The 17,335-nt window shown below is 39.1% G+C and overlaps 1 protein-coding gene across 1 annotated transcript in view; it reads right to left on the minus strand.

Moving 5' to 3' along the window:
* The window catches only part of cers1 (ceramide synthase 1), a 31,164-nt gene that overhangs the window by 5,613 nt on the left and 8,216 nt on the right, over positions 1-17,335 (minus strand). Inside the window, exons 3-4 of the mRNA XM_040129687.1 lie at positions 3,500-3,659; positions 52-232 (exon numbers count right to left, since the gene is read on the minus strand). Coding sequence (XP_039985621.1) covers positions 52-232; positions 3,500-3,659 — 341 coding nt within the window. The remainder of the gene's footprint in view (positions 1-51; positions 233-3,499; positions 3,660-17,335) is intronic.

The following is a 17,335-nucleotide window of genomic DNA, read 5'->3' on the forward strand; positions in this document are numbered from 1 at the left end:
TTTTTTGTTTTTTTTCAAATAAGAGGCACAAGATTAAACTGAACAAAATACCTGAAGGCAAAAGAGAAGCTAATAAGTGCCAGCGTAATGATGTGGTGCACCACCATGACAGCAGAGTCCTTCCTCCATGCGTCCATGTAGACTGTAGCATAGATGGAGTGGCCGTAGAAGCTGCCCTGGATCAGGTAGGCTATGGCGATGTCTGTAGGCACTGACATACCACTCTTCCAGTCTGGAGGAACAGGTGGGAGCCATGGGGAGCGGTAAGGAAATGATACATAAACATTAAGGATCTCAGCTGCCACTTTAATAATCAACTGAAAAAGCAGCTTCAGGAGAGATTCCTTACTGTGATTCCTGTGGTTTGCGTAAGAAGGCCTTTTACATCAGAAAATACGTACTGTGGGCTACTTGTTTCCTCCGCCACAGAGGTTGCTTTTCGTCCCACTTCTTTGTCTGTCTGTCTGTTACCGGCACATCTCAAAACCCAATTAAGAGATTTTAGTGTGAAATCTGGTGAGAAGTGAGCCCATGGACCAAGATATTAGTTTCTGAGGCACATCTCGCTACTATGTGGCCACAAGTGAGGAACATCACTTATTTTAGTTCATAACTTGTAGACTGCACAGCTAAAATTTTTATCCAGATTACTGGATTTAAGACAAATATATACTATCTGTACAGGCCATACCTAAATAGTTTTTTTTCTCCATTAATTTTCCTAAAAACTTCATCTAAAACTTGAAGTTCAACATAAAATATGTTGACTGGCCTGCCCTACCATTTTACTTAATCTTGTAATCATGGCCAATTTCACATAGACAACCATAAACACATTTGACAGCATGCTGTCTATAGGTGGCACTACACCAACATGATAAAAAGGCTGTAACTCACTGGTCCGACATTAAGTCTTACTCTTTAAAATTGTGCATCAATGAACACAACCCTTGTACTTTACAAAAAATATGGCTGGTCTCAGCTAATCACCATTATTTGCTATCAATATTTGCATTTTTATACAAATACAAATCCAGATGCAGAGTAAAAATGTAAAAGTTTGTATTATTATTTATTATTAATTTATTATTATAAATTTAGAAAATTGTGCAGCCTTTGGCAGATGTATTTACTCTCTAAGAGTGTTCGAGAATGGATTTTAACTGTTTTATTTTTTCTTCTTCGTCTGTTTTCTTGTTGTGCATGTCAGACTATACACACTATAAAAATTGTGATTGTTTCATAATTATTAAGAGTTGGAAACAGACATACCAACAGGCCTACTTACTTCACACTCACCACTAAGAAAAAAAACCTCAAGGGGAGGTGGCGCTTGTCTGTCTATGCCAAAACGTGGTCTGCTGTGCTGTCACCCTTTTTCTAGCTGTGGAAAATCAGACCTTATCTTGTATGATCGGTTTTTACATAGAAATTGTAATCTTAAAAACATCTTAGACATGTACGAAACCAAACAGCAAGTCTTAAAACAACGCAACTCAACGTCTCACAAAACATTTTGAACAGCTATTAAAACCAGGAGTTTTGGATGCAAAGTTAAGCATGATTCCATGAGTGTATGGCCGATTTCTAACTAATTTCAGTTTGCAAATACCGTAACTGTGGTTGGTAATGATAATTTTTAAGGTGTGTAAATCTGCATTAAACTTATGCAATTCAAAAACCTACTTATGTGATAAAATTACTGAATGTTAAAATGCTTATTATTTCATTATTTAGTGTTGTAATAATTTTGGTTTTAATTAAGTCATTGAATTTGTAAGAATTTTTAAGACAATAAATATGTCCCCTTCTTTACCATTTAGACTTTAACTTTTGTCCTCATTTTATTTTAATATTTGGATGGTTTCATTTAAGGACATGTGCAGTTAAAGCTCCACCACATAGCGATGTAACGGAGTATTCATCTGTTGCAGATGATAAATATGTTGTATATACAGCAGGATCAATTTTATATAAACAGACACCCATTTGAACTCAAATACAGTATCAGATAGTGAACTATATACACTGACTTCCGGGGGGGGTGGGGTGGGGTACCCTCGAGAGAATTCGAGAGGGCTTTTAAAGTACCAAAGGTGAAACAGGCTAAATGTACATTAAGGCTACTAGTCCAGCTCATTTCCCTGAAACCAATCAGAGGTTGAACGAAAACTTTCTCGTCCGATGTTTGAGTAAGGTTTGTCTCTAGTGGGATGGGGTTAAGCTTGGGCCATGTGTAATGTTTATTGATCGGATCTTCCGTCATTAAACATTGAGAGGAAGGCTGCTAGATGGATCACAACAACAAGAGCTGCCAAGGGGAGGCATGGGAACCGAAGCCCCTTTTTTCTCCTGGAGAATGAAGTCTCCCCCCCCCCCTTTTCTTCTGGATACACACACCCTACCCCTCTTCGGTAATCCCACACCGTTACTTTGATTTTTCCTCATTTCCCCAATTCTCACATTCTCTTTGTAGCTTCATATTTCTCCCTCTCCCTCTCTCCCTCCCTAACAGTCCAGCCACATTATACTGTTTCTGCACATATCTCAGGCTGACAGCTATTAGAGGTGATGCAGCTATTAAAGATGAACCTGGCACTGTCAACCACCCTTTGCTAGCTCCACTCAGAGAAGTGGAGTTGGACAAGAGCCCTGACACATCGATGTCTGATGGTAGAGGCACAGAGACTATAAAAGATATTGCTGAATCCCCATTACACATCTATCCTCCATTAGAAATGCAATGATAGTCATCACAAAAGTTTCTAATTATGACTCTATTCTCCATTACGTACAATTATGCAAATCATTTTGTCTTAAATGCTGGGGCAGAACTTTATTGATTATATCATAAAAAAAACCTTGCTCTCAGTTGGGTTGTTGGATAATTTCTGTGCCTTTCTATGACTACAAAAAGAACATTTTTGTTCTCCTGTTTTCTACTGTTAATGTTGGACTAAAGCTAGTGAATAAATGTTTTGTGGGTTTTTGTATCAATGACTGCATTCAACTCAAGGCTCAGAATATGCATGAACCACCAGGCTGCATATCCTGTATGCACTGCTATAACTATCTATTAATTTGAATACTCCAAGTTGTGGTTTACCCCCACAGACTCTCTACACGATTTGGCTGTGCTGCCTGCTGTTTCATTATATTAAAGTGTCCTCAGCTACTTATCTACACTTCAAGGTTAGGTAAGAAGCTCGCTCACAGTGCTATTAAATATACCTTTTCTGAGCTTAACATTCATTTAATATGGACCCGCTTCAAAACACTGAAAGGAAAGACTCTCAGCTGAAGTGAATACAGTAATTCAATTTCATTTCAACATATTCACAGAATTGATGTTCTATTTCATTTTAGCCTTTGTATGTCTTTTATTTTCATGTGATGAAAATGGGCAGAGTTGAACCGATCCAAAAGATGATTGGTGCACCAACTGCTAAAAAACTTGAACTTTCAGTGACGTTACATTATCTGTTGTTGCGCATCTTACTGTAGAAGACAGAGGGCGGGTCATGGAAAAAGGAGTAGGAGCTGAAGAAGAGCAGGTAGGTGCTGTAGGACCACGACATGGTGTAGAAGACCAGCTTCCACGCGCTCTCCGGCATCTTGGCGGCATCTTTGGGCAGCAGCCTGCACCACCGTGCTAGAGGCTGCAGCGACAGAGCAGAGTAAAGAACAAGAGTCAGACAGAGGGAGAGGGAGAGTGAGGAAGTCGATCTCAGAATACATTTAGCTGTTCCTTCAGGCATGCAGCTGGGTGAACTGCTGGGAGGTCTCTCAACACAATAATTGATTCATTTAGATGGTGTTCTTTTACAGTTCTGTTAATTCAATATAAGGCTCTCAATTCAGTGTGTGTGGTGAAGCAAACAATTCACTATACATATTGCTCACAGTCTATTAATACACTTTTGTGGCTTCTGAGCTGAGATTAAATCATTTAGTTGTTTATGTTTTACTGTAAACTGCTTTTGTTTTGTTGCTATACTCTCAGGGTTGAGAAGTCTTAAGTGGGAATTTGGCTGGTTGGACAACAGATGTTTTTTTTACACGGGTTGTAACTGTTGCAACAATTCTAGGGCACATTTTTCTGAACTAAAAAACGCTAGGGGCAGAAAACAAATGGGCCTAAATGGAGGACATTGTTCATTCTCTCTTCCTATAAACATATATAAAAATAGCCTACTTTTATCACAGAAGATTAAAGATACTTCCTCTACAGTTTAGTAGTATTAGGAGTAAACCCCAATTGGTTTATATTGAGAAGTCGATAGAACGTGTAAGATGACCCACTATTTGGCCTGCTGCTAGTGCAAATAACAGAGTCAGGATGTTTGTTTAGATGTCGCTTAAACATATAAACAAGTATTTACCTCATAAACATTCATACATGCTCTCCCTTTCCGTCTGCGTGTGGTTCTCTCCCTGACACACATGTACACGTGCACCAACATCAGTGAGCTACATTACATTACAAACTTGTGACTGTTTGTCCACAGAAACATGTCTTTCACAATTCTGCTTATGGGTTGCTATGCAAGCAGAAATGGAGGAAGTAAGAGAGAAGGCTCCTGACATACCGATGCAGCGTAATAACATGACCCCACCCACCTACTCACTATGGGGCTATGCTGTCTTCCTCCTACCTCTCCCCAATCTTACTGCCTCTTCACTCCCACCTTTTTCCGTTTTTACTTTTCCCTCAGCCTTTGTCACAGCTGTGACAGCAGAAACTCTGATAATCATTCAGTCGAAAAAATTTTTTAGAAGAAAAAAAATAAAATAAGTAAAAACCAATCACAGAAATGCTGAGGATGTGACATTGATAATCAATTTTCCAATGCAGGCCAACATTTAAAGTAACACACAGACTCAGATGGAGGTACGGAGACAAGATGAGCAGGCAGACAGGAAAACTAGGAAAGATGGGTACATCAGTTAGGCAGTGAGACAGGCAGGTGTTCAGTGTTTCATAGCTCTGCCAAGACAGGAAACCAAACCCAGCTCATAAACAAAATGCACACACACACACACACACACACACACACACACACACACACACACGCATACACACAAAACACTTTGGAGAGCAATGAAATGGTGTAACTGGAGGCAGGAAAGTGAAAGTTGCCTGTGTCAGTGATACATTACATCTCAGTCAGTTGTTACCCAGCAGCTAGTCTACAGGACATGATCCGACAAGGCTCAGTGACCGATTACATGACAAATTAATGGTGGGAGTGTCACTGCAGCTAAATGTAAACCATGTCGTCTTACACAGTCACTTCACAAGGAAGTATGTTTGATACTTTTCCTGTTCGTGTGAAAAACACCAGTACTATGTCCTGTTTTTGATCTGTGGCTTCTGAACTAACTTTTATTCCTTTTGCCTCCCTTCCTTTCCTCCCCCCCTTTTTCTTTGCTTCTTTTGTCTCTTTTTCTTCTGTTTTCTGGAACTGATGAGTTCCCTGCATCACACACAGAAGAGTCAAAACAAGGCAGGGAAGGAAGCTGACGGGGCAACACTGATGTGAGATAAAATGTAGCGGCAAAACACTTTTTGGTTCTCAGTCGTGACACATCTAGAGAAAGATAGGCAGCAGGCAGCATGCAGGGAGCACATGCCTCCACTGGAGATAGCTGATTGGTTGAGACTGTGGCGACATGTGCCGCATGTTGAGTAAGTCATTAATGGAACGAAGGACATTCACCACATTCTTTTAAGTCTCTCAGTACGTGTATCAGTCCCTCTCTTTCAGCCCTCCCATCCTCCATCTCCCGTCCTCTCCCCCTCTTTTGCCTTTATCACTCTTCCCAACTCCCTTCTTCCTTCTCTCTCTCCGCCCTCATGTCTCCCCCTGCCTGCGACATTTATTTATAGAAGCCAGCTGTCAGCACACAGCATACCCCCCACCCCCACCCCCCACATCCAGTCTTCCACCACATCACCCCCCCACTGACACACACAAAATCATAAGCCTACGCACGCTCATGAATACTCATAAAAGCTGAAATACAATAGAAGCTGATACAGGTTACTGCAAACACCAGCCGTGCCCCTGCGGCTCATATCTTACTTGTTAATCCCCATTACTGACATCTCACTGCTGTTACATCTCTTACTAATGCTCCCATATTCACATCCTACCTGTTCTATATACCTTTATATTATTATACCCAATGTTTCACTTGGTACTGTTTGTTTCTATAACATAATATCTATGCTTTTTCCTCTGTGTCATCTACACTATCTCTTTGGCTGCATCTACACTGCATCTAAACTCGTGAGTAGTAACAGTTTGGTTATGAAAGGGTGTCAACCACATTTTTCAACTAACTTGGTAATGTTGAATTGTCAGGTAGGTAGGGACATTTTATATGGTGTATTTTTGAAGATCAAAGCTTAATTGACTGATCAACTGGCACCAGAAATTGTGAGAAATTTCCATCACAATTTCCCAGAGCAAAAGATGGTTTGTTTTGTTTTTTCTTTCTTGTCTGACCAACAGTCCAAAACCCAAAGATATTCAGTTTACTGTAACAAAAGCAGCAAATCCTCACATTTGAGAAGCTGTTTGGCATTTTTGTTTGAAACATGGCTTAAACAATTAATTTTCCTCCAACCAATTAATCAGCTAATTAATTCAGCTCCACTGCAGACTGTACTGGAACTGGACAGCTTCCACCTGGGTAACATCATTGTATCACATTTACCATGCTGGCTTTTGTTATAACATTACTTTTTTGTGTACAGACGGGAATTCAACAATAGTGTTTCAAAATACTAGTATTGGTTTAAAAACTATTTACAGAACAGAGTCTAAAAGAAAAACCAAACAATGGTTGTCACCACTTTTGGTTTTGATGCAAAACTCTGGTTACATTATTCATGGCTACTGATACATTGGCTAAAGAAACTGACTGTGGTTATGTACCTGCTTATGCCCATTTCACTCTTCTCTGAGGCATTAAGTCAAACCCAAGTTGATACTAATTTGCATCGGTAAATACAGCTGACAGTCCCAGACACTAACACCAACAGCCTATATGGCCATGTTCAGACCAACATTAGCACTGTGTGGAAATAAATGCCAATAGTCCAGCAAAAAGGCGAACCCAGCCCAACTATTGCCAAAAAAACCAATGGCAAAAGTTGAGACGTCAGCCTACAAAGCGCTGCATTGCCCAATCAAGTACATAAAAGTGCACATTCATGCTAAATTCCTTGGTAACATGAATGTGTACTTGTATCTATTTCTACAGTCCTTCCTCAAGGCATTCTGAACCGCTGTGCAGTGTTTTAGTTTCTGATAAAACTAAAACACTGCACATGGATCCCATGGATCTATTATAATCTATATATAATTTTGTCATCTTGTTTGTCCATTCTGTAAATTTACTATGTTGCTTTATTTTGTACATATGAAATTCTAGTATGGCATCCATTTGAATGTCATGCTGTATTTCTCCTGTTAAAGGTTTTTTTGGGGAGTTTTCCCTTATCAGATACAAGGGTCTAAGAACAGAGGATGCTGTGCAGAATGTAAAGCGCCCTGGGGCAAATTTGTGATTCGTGATATCAGCATATACTGTATAAATAAAACTGACTTAACTTGACCGTTACTCAAACTGGCCTTCCTGGACTGTATTTCATCTTCTGATCAGTACCTGTTGCAGCACGTCCACAGCAAGGTAGCCCCTTTTGCTGTTTCTGGATTAACACCCAACCTATAGAACCACTTTCAACATTTAAACCACAATAACACTTGTTTTTGAACAATAAATAAACCCCAAACCAAAATCTTTCCAAAGCCTAATATTTGCAGGTAATAATTAGGGTACTAAATCGTTTCTCTGTTATTGGCTGGCCTTCACTGCCAGGTGATATTACTCTGAGCGATGTGAGTGATGTGACATGGCACCAAGGAGAGCAGGTTTGTGTTTCAGGTTTAGTTACTCAAGGTTTTCATTATTGGGGAAATGTAATGTTTTTGCCCCCTAGTTTGGTCCCAGCACACAGGAGGAACAAAATCTTTGTTTCAAATGCAGATTCTAAGATTACATAACAGCCTGCCAATGGGTCCATTCTTGTCTCTGTATGCCACCCAGCCCAACATCTCTCTGGGTCCTATCCACCCACTCCATCCATCTACTCTGTAGTTTTCTATGCCAGCATTACAGAATGGGGGTATAGTGGGTCAAGGACACCAAGATAATCCACTCGTCCTCTGTCGGATAAAATGACAGGGCCTTGAATTACACTCAGCTGGGACCTACGAGCATTCAGTGGCTCTCCCGCTCTCTTCCTCTCCCTCTCTGACAGACAGACGCTGGCTGAACTTGTTCTCTAGCTTGGGGCATCACCAGCTTTCATTTCACTGTCTGCTACTGCTCCTTTCTCCCTGCTAAAGAGAGAGAGGCAGCCTTAAAACAGAAGCAAAAAAGGAAATGGAAGAGAAATAGTGAAGAAATTACAGAGGCAGAGTGTGTATGAGAGGAAAAGAATCAGTTTGAAAGACTTGACGACAAATAAGTGGTTCCCTTAGCAACCATGCAGGGATGCTGGCAAAGCTCTACATTGTGGCTAAAAACTCCTTCCATCTCTGTTCCAATTCAGTCCTTCCTCATCCGTCCTTTCCCCTCTTTCCTCTCTTTCCCTGCTAATCTGCAGCTGCACCAACATTGCTCTCCCTTTCACCCTCCACTCTCTAAAAGTTCTGTTTCTCCCCCTCCTCTGTCCTTCCTGGAAGCAAGTGACGAGAGAGGAGAGAATGGATTCAACTGGCCTGTTGCATAAGAAGATAAACTGGGCCAGTGATTCAGGATACTGGTTCATGTGTGGATCTGTTCAATAAGTCTTACTCTCTCACTCACCCTTTATCATACTTTTAGCTCTGTCTAGCTTCGATTTCTCTTGTTGGGTCTGACGTCACTCTGTCCCCATCAGTGTCACTTTTAATCCCACTTCTGTCATTCACATCCTCTTCTTTCTTTACATCTTTTTTCCAAACTGGGGAAAACAGGATTTGCAAATGCTAATCCGATGGATGGCTGGATTTTTAGACTCAATATACATAAGAAAGTAAATATGGCCTATTAATCTGTGATTAACAGTTTACACAACACTATTTGAGGTGGCTTGTAGAAGGTTATAATCAACTGTTTTCACCTTTGTCTGCCATTCGCCTATCCTCATCAAATACCCCCTTCATTATACTGGCTCCATATCAATAAAATGACCTCGCCCACCCCACCCCACCCATCTACGCCCTTCTTAAGGCGATGAGCAGGCAGCATCATTGAGGATAAATCTCTTGCCCCAGACGGAGTAATAAGGATCCAGAGGATATTTCCTTTGCTGACTTTCTATATGGTTGGGAACCATGATTTGTGCTGGTTTTCTGTGTGGTAGGAATGACATTGTAAAAAGTGGTCTTTGTCTTAATGTGTTGGAGGTTTTAGGTTCACCCAAAATTCAATAAGCACATGTGGCCTGCAAATCTTTGTCTCACAAGTTCACTTTGGCCTCTTCTTCGTTTACCATTCCTCTTCTGCAAGATTTAAAACTTATTTACCAACAAATTAAGCTAAAATTAAAATCTAGTTATAAACTGATTTGTAGTGAAACGTTTTAATAGCATAAAAAGAATACTAAATTGCCGTTTCATTTTACTGGCAGATGGCTCTTAATAATATCCACGAGCCCTGACCACTGTTGACATGGAGAACAAGCTAATCACAGGTGCAAATAAGAATGGCAGTGAAATTGAAAGGCTTCATTGTCATAGTTGTTAACAAAATGGGGTACCATGGTTACTGAATTCAACCACAATTGACCCAAAAATAAAAAGTGAACCGATTTAATCTGAAAATTCACCTAAAATCATTTTTCTCAACACCGTAATCTTTAGCATTGGCAATGCACGTAACAGAATTTTAAGCTTGGAATTGGACATTTCTTGCTGAAATGCAACTTGGGAGTCATAGTTAACTTCTTCCCTTAAATTTTTATGTACACAACTTGTACCTTCATCTTTTTAATCAAAGAATCAGATTTTTTTTTTTTTTTTTTTTTAAACGCAGTTATTAATATATACCAGGAGAGTTTCATGCTGATCCAAGATGTAGAAAAGCTACAGTTGTGAGTCCCTTAACATTTTCTGTGGGAAAAATGAATGGGACGTTTACTTCCAGAACCAGGCCCCTCCAACTTTGCAACTCTATTGTGTTGATATATACGTTGTTATTTCTATATGTGAACTTTAAACAACTTGTACAGCAGGGACAATCTCATCCGCACTTGTCCCCATTTTTCTGCCACCTTTTTTATGGATGTACCTACGTAGCCAGATAGTTACCTGTATAGGAAAATGACGTCCTCATTCTTAACCCCACCTACCTATCTCTGAATTGACAAAACAACTATTAAATCACATAGCAAATCTTTGGATGTACATGGCAATTCTCATGTCTGGAACAAGGCTAAATTATTAGCAGTCGGTCATTAAGTTTCTCATCAGAAACCTTCAAGTAGCTAGTGCACTAGGGGGAAGCCTTTAATGTGAAGCAGCAACGATAAACTAATCTGGCAGTGAAGTAACATCAATAAATGTTAGAGTGTGGGGCACCTTAACTAGTCGGGGACCTTTATTGCATGTCATACTCCCCCATACCTCTCCCCATGTTTCCTCAATCATGTACATAGTAAGACAGTGAAAAGGCGGGTACTAGCTTCCCTTTCCTTTTCTCACTCTCTACAAAACCCTCCAGCTCACCAATGTTGAATAATAGTAGCTTTTTCAGTCATGACACCCTCACATCCATAACCTGCCTACTCACTGGAAGTGGCTTACGCTGATGGAAGACAGTTGTGATGCATGCTGGGAGATGAGTCAGCTGTTAATTTATATGTGACTCAATAAAACTAAACAGACTACAGATAAAAGACGTCCTGTGAGGGCCTCCAATCGATTAGCTCACCATGAATGAATGAGAATGACTTTGTGGAGAAATGCTAATTCACTCAGTAATCAACTGAATTTCCTCAAATAGTGACCGGGTCCCTTTATTTACTCAACTGCAGAAAGTAACAAGCTTTTTTATTTGAAATAGGCTTGTATTAGAGGCAGGCCTTTATTTCTAATTCCTTCTGTCTGATAGGTGTAATTGGTCATATTTTAGTAGGAAGACTTGATACGCTCCCATTTGACCTTTTAAAGTCACTGCACCATACTGTTTATACAAACTCAACACTTCCTGTAACCATTTCAGATTAAAAGCCCTCCTGTGTTTCAGTGAACAGATACCCCTGATTTCCTAAGAAGGCTTTTATTTTGAAACACTGTACATCAAACATTACTATAAACTACAATTGTCTGAGACATTAACATACATTCACCCACAATGACTGAACAGGGAAAATAATACCTCAGATGAAAAATCTTGAACAACAAAGTTTTGAAAATAGCATGATTATAATGTTGAATTTATTAAATTAAAGCACTACATTGCACTGTTCCTGACATGTGCCAGTCAGATCAGGGACACCAGATGGTTTAAAACCTGTCTCTCATTTAAATATATTTGATGTAGTTACATAGTAGCAGATGAATGAAAGTGATCAAGTCTGGAAATTAAACATTCATGCAAAGTTACTTCAGTACATGGAAAATCCCAAGTGAAAAGCAAGAAACATGCATTTAAAGGCCCTCTTTCTTTGCACCTAGTGTCTTTTAGATGGTCTTTGTCATCAGATTTAAGCTTGTGTTTTCACCATAAACAAAAAAGCTGGTTACACTGATTTGTTTACCCAATTTATTGTTTTTTCCATTAGGCACCTGAAGGCAACATAATGTTCAATTCATTTGACAAGGTTACATTTAATGTACAATTCAGTCAATACGTCATTATGAACTTAGTAAAAGAAAGGTGAAACGCACTGTAGTGAAGTGTGCAGGGACAGAAACGGAGAAATTAGCCCAATCATACTGACGTTGAAGGACAAACTTTCTTCCAAGAGGATCATGGAATTTGATGAAATTATGAAGCACATCTGGATAAAGATAGCCTAATGCATGATTAAACAGCATGTGATATTTTTAATCTTTCCATATGGATGTTGCTGGACCGCTGGCCCACCAGGAAAACTCACATTTCTCCAGATGGCCACTCCAACTCTGCTGAAATACTGAGGCTGAACATTTGAACTTGATTTGATTAAAAACACACAAAAAGAGCAGCCAATGTTGCCACTGAGCAAAGTCATTTGTACAAAAGTATGTGACTGGACAAGCACTGATGACTCACCTGGCATTCATGAGTGTGTAAATGTTCACTATTTATGACTGAAAGTCTACTGCAGCAGTCTGTAGTGGCATGGGAAAAACACACTTTGTAAAACACTTGACTTTGCTGACTTCAGTGCACTGGTTACCTCTGACCATCCCAGATTAAGCAAATGTTTAGGCCCACTGGAGGTTTTCTTTTTCAAAACTGACCTGTATTAAACCTAGCTATTTTATAAACTACACAGAATATGGCAACAAATTCAGGGTATATGCGGCATATTTAGGGTATATTTAGAAAGTCTTAAAATGTCATGAATTGGATTACTTGAACTGAGGTTCTCAAAACATCTTAAATACTATGAAACAGCATCTAAGTCACTGAATCTGTTTTAAGCTTGTTGATTGGTATGGCAAAGGCTACTAAAAAAAACATACGTATTCACGTTTTATCTGGTCCTCACAGCAAGGCAGCACAAATGACCCATTTTGAGTCAAAATTACACCTACATTGGTTTCAGGTCCTGCTGCATAGAGCAGCTGCACCTTGTCTAGCCTATTAGCTGATCCCAGTGGAGGCATTTATGCCACACTTGGTTCTCAATTGACTCCTGGAGCATCACAGTAAATGAACATGAATGTCACAGCAAAAGACTTTCACTGGATTAAGCTTAAACATACACTTACTTCCACTGCTACAATTTCATATCTGTTTTTTGGTAATAATATCACAGATTAGCAGCTTTGTTCACCGTGACCTATCTTTGGAAGAGGATTATTCATTTGGTCCAGGCTTGTAAGACAAAATAAAAGTGTTTTAAAATATTTTTTGGCCTCGGTTAAAATGAGCTGCTAGTCCTACAAGCATTTTTTCAACTGCTTCAGAATAGCACAGAAAGACCTGTGAAGTTATCAGCTATTGTACAACACCAAACCTCATCTACCACAGATTCATACTGAGTAGTGCACAATGCGAAAACAGCCTCTTCAGCTCATCACATTTGATCATACTCTCCTGTGATAAGAGATATAGTTTGTTTTAGTTTTATTATTTCTCCATTGAACAGTGCTGTTTCCTTACATACTGTAGTGAATACACTGTATCAGGACAGGGCTGTGTTCATCCACCTCATTCATATTTAATCCAAAAAAAAAAAAAGTATCGAACACAAATTGTTTTTGGCATTGGCTAATTTTATGCCACAATTACAATCTTAATATTACTTAATGATCATGAGCAATTCATTCACCAAACATGCGGTTGAAATTTGGCTGACAATTGCACATTTTTCCACTCCCAAGGAGTAAATCATTATTTTTCAACCCGGTTATATTTTATTCCACACACAACAGAAACAGTGTACACTAGTTTGGACACAATGTAGCAAATAAGCAGCATGCAGTACGCCCTTGATTTGATGCAGCTGTACATTTACTTTTCTTTAATTTTGTTATGAGCCAGGAACCCATCAAGCTTGTGATGTGCGATCATGTGGTTTTTACTTGTGTCTGATGACTCAAAGTATATAATCATTGTAGTGGTGTGTCAGTCTTTGTCTCTGCCTTTACATGGTGTATGTTCCTACTCTGCAGGGGGAACAAAACTTCTGTGAATACATTTCTGGAGTAGTAAAGGCAACAGAACGAGAGTGGAAAAATAAGAAATAAAGGTACTGTCTCAGTGAAGTGTTAAGATATTCACTTAAACTGCTCCCTGCCCACACTGACAGCTAGAAGACATATGGCTGTCATTCATAATGCAGTATCCATGCCACTGGCAACACACAGAGAATGAGGACTGACTGTGTGTATTAGTATAATGCATGTGTGTGTGTGTCTTCAACAGGCCAATCTACTGTATTTACTCATCAACAGGCTGTGGTTCATGAGCTCACCATAATTATCCACCTGCAGATAATCTAAAGCTGACTTAAAACACATAGGCGCACACACACACCACACACCACACACACACACACAGTAAGCAATGTCGACTGCTAGAGATGGGAAAATCAATTTGGCGACATGGCATTCTTTTTTACTAATACTCTCGGTCTCTATATTTTAGTAATGTAATTTTTTTAATGTTCTAAGTGGTAAAATGATGCTGACTTTCTTTTTATTGCAATGCACACATGGAATGGAAAGTGAAAACAAATGTGGAGTATGATGATACATGTGCAAAGATTCAACTTGAAGCAGCAGCTGAATGCACTGAATACAAGTTCTTAATGATTAGAGTTATTTGTCCTTGTCATGCCAAAGTCACGTATTTCTGTAAGATAAGCAACACAGTATCTGTCTTAGCACAGTGTACTCCACCGTGGTGTAGAATAATCTCAAAACGTGCCCATAAAGCCTATCCTTTCTATCTTTCTGATGAAATTGATTCTCATTGACAGTATCAAACAGTCCCATATCAAACATCAAAAAAGTAACAAAAAAAAAAAATCATAAAAGTTGTGATACTGAACTTCAATGTTACAAAATGACGGTGTACTGTACATCATATGTACCTTTATATCTCAAAATAGTATCATACAGACAGATCCCTGTTGATTCCCTTCCCTAACAATCACTAATACTATTAACACTGCTTAATAGGCCACGTGACACTACAGGTGATGTCTTATTTGCGTTCGCTAATGTGTGTGTGTCTCGAACAGGCCAGAATCTTCTACGAGTTAGAGAAGCTTGGCCCAGGCTGATGATTATAGCTCCTACAGTATATTGCAGACAGGCCTCATTACACTAACAGTCTAATGGAGCTAAATCGTGATAGGATGTGTGGATTAAGGTTAGGCTATTGGTTCAGGTATGGATTACAGCGCTGGGTTCTGTGGTGTGGTTATACAATGCGACTACAGACCTGAACAGTTTATCAAAAAATGTAGATCACTGTCAGAGTAATATACATACATACTTTATAAAATATATTACGAAATTTTAAATCTAATGGCCTTAAATTTAGATAATTCAATTTCACCTGCCTTTCACAGACTTTTAAAGTCTCTGTATACCGCATTCCGTGTCTGATCACTGCCTCTAACAAAAGATCTACAAAGGATTTTAATTTTGACAATGTTCCAGTTTTGAAGTTTTAAACGTTAATCATCTCCGCTGGAAGATATTTGTCAATCTTTGCCAAAACACCATGTCTTTGAGGGGTGACGAGTCAGTGGTGTGTGTAGTCTCTCAGACTCACACCTTGGTTGCAGTCATTTTTTTTTTTTTTAGAACAACCTCTGTAATTGATGTCAGTGAGTTCCGCTACGGGTCCAACTCTTAACCTTCAGGTCTGGGCTAACTAGCTACACTATGTGGTTATGCAAACCAAATACCACATGGCAGGGTGGGGACGAGACAGACAGGAAGAAATGAGAGGACAGAACACGACAAATAACAATGAAATCAAGAGTTAAAAAAAAAAAAAAAAAAAAAAAAAATTAAAAAAGAAAGATACAGGAGAAAAAGAAAAGGGAGATGAGATGAATTTTGGAAAGAGGACAAAGAGGAAAGCCACAGGCAACTACTCTGATCACATTTAGTATAGGAAAGTGCTTCCTTTCTGATTGTGAGACCATGAGGATAAAAAAGTTTCTTTCAAAGGGAAGAGGGAAAGAGAAAGAGACAGATTGACAGGGTGTGAGACCGGGACAGAAACTGATCTAATTGCATCCCAAGAATGCTTCTGATATCCTGCCCATAACTAAAGTATAGAGAAGCATCCAAATCAAACCAAGCACGCAAAGGCACACACACATAGGTATGGACCAAAAGTACATGAAATATAATGTGCAATCTTTGCAGACATAAATAAGCTTTGGTTTTCTCTGACACACACACTGTTATAGAGTGGCCCTGTTAGAACAGAGACAGCTGTCAAGTGTGAAGCCGACTGTGACAGTTTGTTCTTGTCTTATCATAGCCTGTCCACTGCAACTATCTGGAGGAAAATAAGTGAGACAGAAAGGGAGAGGAAGAGGAAAAAGATTGAGAGGCCGGCCACAGCGGCTCTGTAGCAGTCAAGGCCTCACAGCACATTCCAGCTGACCAGCAGAGTCTGACTGTCACAGTCTGCAAACACAGCTGATTCATGATCCTGCTTTGTAGCTGGTGGTGGATATGGCTGCTTCGGCTATGATTCCCCATGTTAAAGAGTATCCAACCATTCTCTGTTTCTTCCTTTAGTGTCAGTTGTGTGTTCAGGACTACAACAACTCCAGGATCAATAATTCTACATTATGGCATGTGACAGACTTCTACAAAATCTTTAATACTGAATATATTAAATATGGAGGTTTTCTGAACACACCTGATGGCTGCAGACTCTTCTGTTAACCTGATGAAGAACATAAGAGTTGGGGTGCAACTAATAATCATTTTCACAATTAATTAATTATTAATCTGCCAATTATTCGTTTTTTAATTTAATCTACGAAATGTCAAGCAGTAGTGAAAGAAAATATACATGCCACAACTTCTCAGAGCCCAAGGTGACACCTTCAAATGTCTTGTTTTATTCAATCAACAGTCCAAGATCCTAAGACAGATTTTAACAATGATACCAAAAAAGAGAAAAAGCAGAAAATCCTCACATTTGTGGGGCAGAACCAGAGAATGATTGGATAAAATGGAAAACTTTTGACAAATTGATGAATCCACTTAAGCAGTGTACATGTGTCCGCAGTGAGTGTTAATTAGCAGGGAACTGAGGGGTAAGGGCCGTGTGGGAACAGCGTTAAACATTTTCTAAAATTAGCTAGATACGTAATTCCAAATACTGTCTACTATCTTGACAAATTAAATACATTTGCTGATGCTGCAACACATTGTTCATCTAATGTATAAAATTTACAAAATGGAAAAACTAATTGACGGAAATGTTCCAAATGCTTCAAAAAGGAAGGTATAATGCTGCAACTAACAATTATTTTCATTATCAATTAATTTGCAGGTTATTTTCTCAATTAACTGTTCCTGGTATATAACACAGAAAGAAATGGTTAAAATAAAAAAATAAAAAAGCCCATCAAAATTTC

This window comes from Xiphias gladius, chromosome 6, assembly GCF_016859285.1.
Source record: "Xiphias gladius isolate SHS-SW01 ecotype Sanya breed wild chromosome 6, ASM1685928v1, whole genome shotgun sequence".
Lineage (NCBI taxonomy): Eukaryota > Metazoa > Chordata > Actinopteri > Istiophoriformes > Xiphiidae > Xiphias > Xiphias gladius.